Genomic DNA, 8,549 nt, shown 5'->3' on the forward strand with positions numbered 1-8,549 from the left:
TGAAGTGCTAAATAAAAAGCCTGTAAAAATCACTCTGGTAACCATGGACTAGAGGCCATTTGCAAAGATAGCCATGCTTCAGGTTTGCTAATGCTGGAGTTCTAAAATACCTTTATTCACACTTTCACACTCCATCTCCCCCAAAAGTGCAACTTTTTTTTTTTTTTTTAATTGGTGTTGTAGAAATTGAGTTTTGCCACTGAGTTCCACAGAGCAAGAACGTTGCCTGGTAAAGTTTGCCCGGCTTAGAGACAACTTCATATGTCCCAGTGCCCGAGTTTCAGCAAATTCAGCCCATGCAGTGAAATAATCCTTTAGGGTCTCAAATGAAGCATCTGAAATAACTAAATGAATTTTTAAAAACAGGGTCCTTAGGATTGGTAATGTAATTACCTAATATATGCAGTTCGCATCCCTTAGGAATAAGCCATGACTATTCCCTCCAGTAATGTCATCTTGTTTCTGACTTGCTCAGACGGGATATAAAATTCTTTGAGCAGCATATTACTTAGAATATTAATCAGTGTGCTGTGCTGAGAGCTGTGTGATACAAGAGGCCTGAAGGGATGATGATGGCTGTCGCCTTCTTGCATTTAAAAAGCTATCAATCATCATTTAATTAGACTGTTGATAGCATCTGAAGCAATTTGGGATACGACTCAAAGTGAGAGTGAAGACCGGTCACTTCTCATTAGGCATGGAAACTAGCATCAGCCCGAAGGAGTTGCTGGGGTAAACCATTAGTGAGGATGTCAGTGGGTCCATCAGCAGCCCAGGCCTCGCTTCTGTCAGCCAAACAGCTTCATTTCTGGATCAGAAATACCCGGCTTTTAGTTGTTCATCTTCATATGCCATCCTAGGATGAGATCAGCAGCCACACGCCTCAGCTGAGAGGTGCTGTTGGTGCGAGCAGCTCACATTCTGTCTGTAACGGCTCGTGCCTTCAGGAGCTGGTTCAGCTTCAGTTCCTCACCTCCCTCTTGTTGCAGTCACACGTTCCAGATGCCTCCAGCAGAGGTGTGAGCAGTGTCTGAAGAGCCGATGTACTTTGTACAGGAAATACCACGGGCGATTCCTTCCACATACCATTTGTCACTTGTTTCCCGCTTTGCAAAGCAGTAGTGATGTGTGAAGGCAGCTCGCTATGCTGTGGTTGTAGTTTCAGTTTTGTTACTGGCTCTGCTGGTAGCGCGTGGCCCAGGTGTCTGCCACAGGCACGTTGTAATTTCTGTGTGTGGTTCCCCTGGGCACGCTCGCCTCTCGATGACAAATCTTGTTTTCCTCTTGTGTAACGGTAGCACTCCTGGCTTCCTCACTTCTCAGGTTGCAATTCATTCGGTCGTCGAAAATCTCTTCCGGAGTATTTGGAGTTTACCTAACAATAAAGCACCTGTTGCCATCAAGTACTTTTTTGACTTTCTGGATGCCCAGGCTGAGAGCAAAAGAATCACTGACCCCGATGTGGTTCACATATGGAAAACCAACAGGTACGTCCTTGTGGCAGGCATAGGAGTGTGTGTGCTCTTCAGAGGCATAGTTGCAAAGATGGTCACCTGTAATCTGAAGAATCAGATTTGGATAGGTCCGAGTGAAGGCGTGCTGTGGCTCTATGGGTCCCCGTGATGTGAGTTCATGGATTAAGTACCATTAAAACCCCCGTAGCTCCCAGGGCTTCGGGGTCTGCAGAGTGACTTCAGAGCCAGAAAGAAGTTGAGAGCGATATTTGTGGGTGGAGCAGGGACCGGCTGATGGGTTTCCTCCATAGCCTCTGTTCCCAATCCCTCTTGTAACATGAGCATTGTAACATGTGCTTGTTCTTTCTCTGCCTAGTCTTCCTCTGCGCTTCTGGGTGAACATACTGAAGAACCCCCAGTTTGTCTTTGATGTTAAGAAGACGTCACACATAGATGGCTGCTTGTCGGTCATCGCACAAGCTTTCATGGATGCCTTTTCTCTAGCAGAACAGACGATGGGGAAGGTAAACGCTGCCCTGCGTGGCTTTCGCTGGCTTCTCAACCAGTCGTCTTTTTCCAACTGTTGAACAATCTGGGGGAGGAAGTCTTGGGTGTGCTGAGGCCGAGGGCAAAAATGGCAGTGGTGTCACTAAGCCAGGCGTCCATTTCTTGTTGTTCCATCTCACAAGGAGAATCCATTAGGGCAGACAGACATAGCAGCTAAAATGTCATATTCGTGGTAAACTGGTGCTTATCCTCCCAGCAGTGAGTTTTTGTGCAGCGGATAGAATATGTGGAAGAAGGTGGAAATGGTAAAGATTTTAACAAAGCTTTTAACAGTTTTTAAGCAGAGGTCATTATTTATATATTGACGTTATTTAAGAAGTATTCCAAACTTCACCACTTGCTGATGTGCAGAAAATCACAGTAAGCTATGGGGATCAGTAAGAATGCCTGAAAGAGTGCAAAAATTCAACACAGGTCCATTCATCTCTATCAGCAGCTCACCTTATATCCAGAATTATTTACCAAAGGAACAAATACAGAAAGCCTGCATTCAGAAGTTCTTTAGTACCATGTCCAGAAGTCCAGGGACCAGAAATAATTCATTTTTTTTCCTGAGGATATATTTCTTTCCTTTGCAGCAAAGCAGGCAGTACTTACACAGGCTCATGCTACCAAGAAAAGAAGGCCAGAGATTTTTCACACTAAAATTCTGTAGAGAAAAATTGAGTAATTTCCTGTGTGAGCTGAGCTGAACCGACTGCTCATCTGTTAAATAACAAATAGTGTGCTGATTTATCATGCTTCAGGAGCCAAGTGTCATGAATTAAAGCTAAGCACTTTGCTGCTTGATGGGAAAAATGCAGATGAGCACAGTCGGTTCAGTTTCTGCACCCAACATCCACTGTGAAGTCCTGTTGCCACAACAGCTCCCATGAGTCACATGAAAAGAAGGTGTCCTGAAACATGATGTTTTGTGATGCCATTAACAAGTTGTTGGAAGTTAGTAAAATAAATTGACTTTTGTGACTTTTAGCCTTTCATCTTAAAACATTCTTCATAGCTACTTAAGAAACAGATACGCTGAAGATGCTTCATCACGCAGTGGAAACAGTGCAGGCAAGGTGTCACATGGCTATGTCATTTATTCCCCAGAATTTAAATTTGAGCTGTTACAGGAAACTACCAGCCCCCTCTTTTGCATGTTGAAGTCACGGTTTCCAGATGGGGCTTTGGCTCCTACCAAACAGTGGCACCTGTGGGGTGGTCAGAGAGGTGGTGGGTGCTCCATCCCTGGAGACATCTGAGGTCAGGCTGGAGGGGCTCTGAGCACCTGATCAGCTGCGGGTGTTCTTCAATTTTCTTTTGTAACGTCGATTGTTTGCATGGAACCGCAGCAAAGAGAAGTGAGTCACACAGAGACACAATCAGATGCGATTAACTGTGCGGAGGTGGAACCTCTGCAAGTCTGCGCTGTGAAAACTGACAATGCTTCCAATATTTTCTCTTAAGGAAGCGCCAACAAACAAGCTTCTCTACGCTAAGGACATTCCGCTCTACAAGAAGGAGGTGAAGGCGTACTACAAAGCCATCAGGGATCTGCCTCCCTTGGCCACTTCAGAGGTTGAAGAATTTCTAACTCAGGAATCCAAGGTGGGGTTGGGAAGCGGGAGTTTCCTTCGCTCTTTTAGAAAACGAGAACTGTCTGACCACAGCTGTTTTCCATTTTAGAAACATGAAAATGAATTTAATGAGGAAGTGGCCTTGATGGAAATCTACAGATACATCGTGAAGTATTACGATGAGGTGAGCCTGGCCAGGCCTGTCTCTGCCGGGTGCCACCGAGGCGGTGTCGCTGCAGTCCCACCTGCACGTGGGGGTTACAAGCCCGGGGCGTGATGCAGCCTGATGTCAGTGCTGCTGACCATAGAACTCTGCCAGCAGTTCTTGAGAAAGCAGTCAAGGTTTTTGTGTTTTAGTGTCTGGGGAGTGTCCCTTAATGCCTTCTGCAGCTCCTGTGCTCGCACTCCTTTTCTCTGGGGAGTGAGAATACAGGTTCAGATGCAGCACCGGGGATCTTAACAGTTGGTGTGAACTCCTCAGCAGAGCAGTTGGCCCTGCAGCAAGGCATGTCTGCTCCTTTCGCATCACAGCCCTCTGCTCCAGCAGCCTCTCCCTTAAGGAAGAGAAGCAATAGTGCTATTACTAACAAAGAACCTTTTCTCACCTGGATGTGTTTAGCCACAGGCAGCCTCCAGGCCGCCCTGTGAGGAGCTCCTGCCCTCGCTTTGCCCTGGCAATTCTTGTCACCGTTTGCTCAGCTCCTCTCAGGAGGCTGTGGCAGTTGCAGATGGGGACGACTGAGGTGCAATCCGAGGGCCTCTCAGCAGCACAGTGGCAGCCTTGCTGCAGTCCCCAGCTCCTGGGCACCTGCTGGCTCCTGTTTCTGGTCTCCAGCATCTCAAGTTACCTGGCTTTGGCATCAGGCTTCTCTTAGAAAACACTTGACATGAAGCTTAGAAAAGCACAGCAGTTTATTAAGCATATTAGAAATGCTGACATGGAAGTGTTCAAGATATGTTCCAGTCTTGATGCTGGTTTTTGCCCTCTTGGAGCCAAAAAAGCCACTCTGCTTACCCCTGTCCTTAGTTCACTGCCTGTGCTTCCCCCAGGCGCTCGGTGGGGTGAGAAGTAAAGGCTGAGTGCAGATCTGCACTGGGGTAAAGCCAGCCCTCGCACTCAACAGCTGAACGTGGAAGGGGGTTCATCTGCTTTTTAGCTTTGCTCTGTCACTCTTCCTTGTGTAGAAGTGCTGCAAATGCTGTAATTATAAGGACTTGAAAGGAAAGCCACCAAAACAAAGTGCTGGAGTCAGAAGAGACTGTTTACATACAGACAGGCATTCAGATGAGTTCTTCTGCCAGTGCTTGCTGGAATGCAGAAAAGCAGGCTTTTAACAGCAAATCAAAGAAACGCTAACAGAATTATTCTCTCTTTTTTTTTTCCTTTGCTAATTGTGAACAGATTGTCAGCAAACTCGAGCGAGAGCGGGGGTTTGAAGAAGTCCAGAAACAGCTCCAGCAAGTAAAAGCCTTATTTGATGAGAAGAAGAAATGCAAATGGGTTTGAGCAGAGCACTGCCTCACAGCATCGCTGCGGGGAACTTGAAGTAAGCGCTGCTGCTCCCCGGGCAGTTCTGAATGACTCTGTACAGGGCTCGAGACACTTGGACACTGCTTCACTCTGACCATTCCATACCCGAGTTTGGGAACGAAGGGTGCGCAGGGCTGGATGTTGGATATGCTGATGTGACGGTGCCGCTGAGCCTGGCACTGGCAGCCTGGAGGTTTTAGGTGCTTGAACCCAGTACCCTTTTGGTTCAAAACTACTGCCTAAATAAGTTTCCCACAGACTGCAAAGCAGCTTGCAGGAGCTGCGCACTGCAAGCTTGGAGTTGCCCACGTGAATCTTTACGTTGCTTTGCTCTGTTTTGAAGAGAGAAAGCTGATGTTTTGCCACACCCTTCCCACACCAGGCTGTGGGGTCAGCACGCTGGCCAGCTGCAGGCTCCTTCCTTCCACGCAGATGTAGGCTGGCTCCTGCTGGAATGAAAACCGGCATCCAGTGACACTTGGGAGAAGCTTGCTTAGCAAGGGGGGGGGGGGAGCTGAGCTTTGAAGTGCAAATGCCGCGTGGCAGGAGTTTAGAAATGGCATTGCAGGGGGAGCCAACCACTGAACAGGGCTTTGGAGAAAGGACCTGGGCTGGCATCAGTCTGTGTTTACATTTCTGCCTGTCCATCCTTACACAAGCCGTGAAACCCTTGTGAGCAGCTTCACTGGTGTAATCTCTGCGGCCCCGCTGTCTCAGAAGAGGCGGCAGTGAGGGCTGCACTCAGAGCACAGCCCCTCCCTGCTCTGTCAGCCTCACGTCCCGCGTGCGGGTGTCTCACAAACCCAAGGCCAGCGTCTCATGTTATTTTTCCAGGTTGCCCAAACAAAAGCTTTGTCAAAGGAAGGCCAGTTGGGGCAGCCTGCCCTCATCCTGCTGGGGTGCTTTCTGAGGCTTGGGTGTTTTCAGAGAAAGACCCATCGGGAAGGAGCATTGCATTCATGGCTGACACCCCGTGGAAGAGAGGCTGTGCTGCCACACAGGCTGCACTCCCCCCTGCCACGACAGAGCTGCAAGGTTTGGTCACGGTGGGCTCTGCTCTGGTTGCCACGATGGCACATCCTACAGCTATGGCCAGCACCCAGGTTTCAGCTGGGCTTTGATGGGAGGCATCCCCACTTCAACATGGGAGAAGGCCCACAAAGCATTGCCTCAGGGCTCCGAGGGCTCCAGCCCTGACAGTGCCGAGATGCGCTGTGTGCCACCTTGGTATGACCGGCCCATACTTAGCATAGGCAGCATCTGCTGAGGTCGGGATAGGGCAGAGATGTGGCACACAGCTCCCAGGCAGCTGAGCGCTCCGAACACGTGTTGCTGTGCAGCACTGCCTTGGTGGGGCCTAGAGGCCGCAGCACACACCAGCAGAGCGGAGCTGGCCAAGCTAGCTGTGCATGGCCGGCCAGCAGCAGAGGCAGCCACAGCTGGGCAGGTGAAACCACGGGATAAACAAAACAAAACCCGTTGCCTCCTGGTCTGCCCCCTCCCTGTAGTATGATTGCACAAGTTGCTCCTCTTGCATATCGGAGAGGGGAGCCGCCCGTCCTTACTGCGACGGCTTTGTTTTAATTCAAGTCTTACACTTGCTCTTAAGTTTACACTTTGTACTTGATGGAATGTACGGCTTTGTTCAGGAAGCTGCACTACACTGCAGTGCTCTCAGCAGCTCTGCTGTGCCAGGCACAGAACGGCACGCTGTCTCATTTCAATGGCAAGGAACCGAAGCAATCCGAACCCGTCCTGCCCTCTGTCCTAACGGAGCGGGCTGTGGCTTCAGTAGCACATAAACACAGATCACCTGTACTTAAGGGCTGTGATTTTTAATATTCTTACCCTGAGCTTTTAAAGCAGCATCAAAGTAATCCATCCTAAAGCACAGCAGCTACCACTGAAGGGCGGGCAGCAGCAGTTGGTGGCTGCACTGACAGACGTCTGGCGCCTTCCGCTCCAATGCAGTTGGTGGCTGGAAGTGCATTCAAGGAAACGCGGCCGTTGTGTTCGGCAGTGACCTTCTGTACAGGCAGAAGCACAGCTCGGAACTTCTGCTCGGAAAGCTGTAACATAGAATCTGTTTGCGTGGGTCTGATCCTGTGAACCTCACTCGGTGTGTTTATATGATGAGAAAACTGAAACCAGTCCTGTTCTGTATTTGTACTTCTGCTTGTTTGCTGCAATAGCGTTCATGATTTCTAGAGATTAAGTATGTGTTGAAGCAGGCCCTGTAGCTTTACCTGTGGCCTGGAATAGGAATCCTGCCTTGTATGGGAGCCTCCTAACCAGCTTCACTGTTGTAGCCCATTTCAAGTCATGCTGGGACTTTGTAACCCATAAAGTGGATCTCACAAAGTGACGTGAAGTATGATGAAGTGATTGTAGCTCTTTTTGGTAGGTTTGGGACCTCACGAAACATTGGCACAACTCCCACCCTAGCAGTCTGCTGTTACACTGTTCCTTGGACAAAACAAGGGATGACTTAAAGCCGCCTTCTGGCGGCCCAACCGCTGGAGTCACGTTCTCTGAGATGAAAGCAAACCTCTCTTGAACTCATTTCCACACGCTTACAGGCAATCCGCTATTGCAAACAGCTTCTTTTCTAACACTAGCTTACAGAGCATTATTTTGCAGTCATTTAAAGTCAAATGCTACTAATTGTAACGTAATTCCTGTTGTACAGAAGTTAAGCTGTTGTTTAAAATGAATGATTTTGAAGAAGTGCAAACGACAAATACATGTTGGTGTTTGTATGGGTTTATCTCAAATAAAATGCATTTGAAGGCTGGTCAGATCACCTTGTGTGCACAAGAGCAAACAGCTTTGTAGTAGCTTTGTAGCTTGGCAGGAGGGGAGTGCAAGATGCTGTACGATTAGCTCCCACTGCTGCCAGCAGCTGCAGGTGCCACACACTGCTTTCCTTGGAGAGCAGTCAGGAAAAAGTCATACAACGCTTACATTTACCTACAGCACAAAATGAAGCGTGCTGGAGAGCAAAGCTGAATCTGTGACGCCACCACACACCGTATGCCACTAATTCCTCAGCACTCTGTTCCTGCAGCCCATCAGCAGCACTCAGGAAAGCATTAAGCACATTCGACGCTGCTCACTAACAGATTTTCATTGCAGTGTCCTGGAAATAAAACCAGCAAGGACAAAAAGTTCATCCCCACGCTTCCCAGTTTTCACTATCATCAAAAAGTGATTGATCCTCAATGGTGTTATTCAACTGATAGTGAAGGAAAATGATTCAAACCTTAAATAGATTAACAAACCTTAAATAAACAGATTTTATTGCAGCTGACAAAACAAGTTACGGTGGCAGCACCACCACAGACCTTCTGTTTTGGTCATGCTAAGGTACACTGCCACGTTCTCTGAAGTATGTGATCGTTGCTTCTGCCTGTTACAGAGGTCAAGAGGCGCATGGGC

General features: G+C 48.4%; 1 protein-coding gene across 1 annotated transcript in view; it reads left to right on the forward strand.

Moving 5' to 3' along the window:
* Positions 1 to 5,811, forward strand: part of PLXNC1 (plexin C1) — a 64,015-nt gene extending 58,204 nt beyond the window's left edge. The window contains exons 27-31 of the mRNA XM_065742678.1: positions 1,324 to 1,487; positions 1,831 to 1,978; positions 3,471 to 3,611; positions 3,690 to 3,764; positions 4,983 to 5,811. Coding sequence (XP_065598750.1) covers positions 1,324 to 1,487; positions 1,831 to 1,978; positions 3,471 to 3,611; positions 3,690 to 3,764; positions 4,983 to 5,087 — 633 coding nt within the window. The 3' untranslated portion in view covers positions 5,088 to 5,811. The remainder of the gene's footprint in view (positions 1 to 1,323; positions 1,488 to 1,830; positions 1,979 to 3,470; positions 3,612 to 3,689; positions 3,765 to 4,982) is intronic.
* Positions 5,812 to 8,549: the final 2,738 nt, after the last annotated feature.

The sequence above is a fragment of the Cyrtonyx montezumae genome, unplaced genomic scaffold (genome assembly GCF_038088225.1).
Source record: "Cyrtonyx montezumae isolate F1298 unplaced genomic scaffold, pur_monq_1.0 scaffold_3, whole genome shotgun sequence".
Classification (NCBI taxonomy): Eukaryota; Metazoa; Chordata; class Aves; order Galliformes; family Odontophoridae; genus Cyrtonyx; species Cyrtonyx montezumae.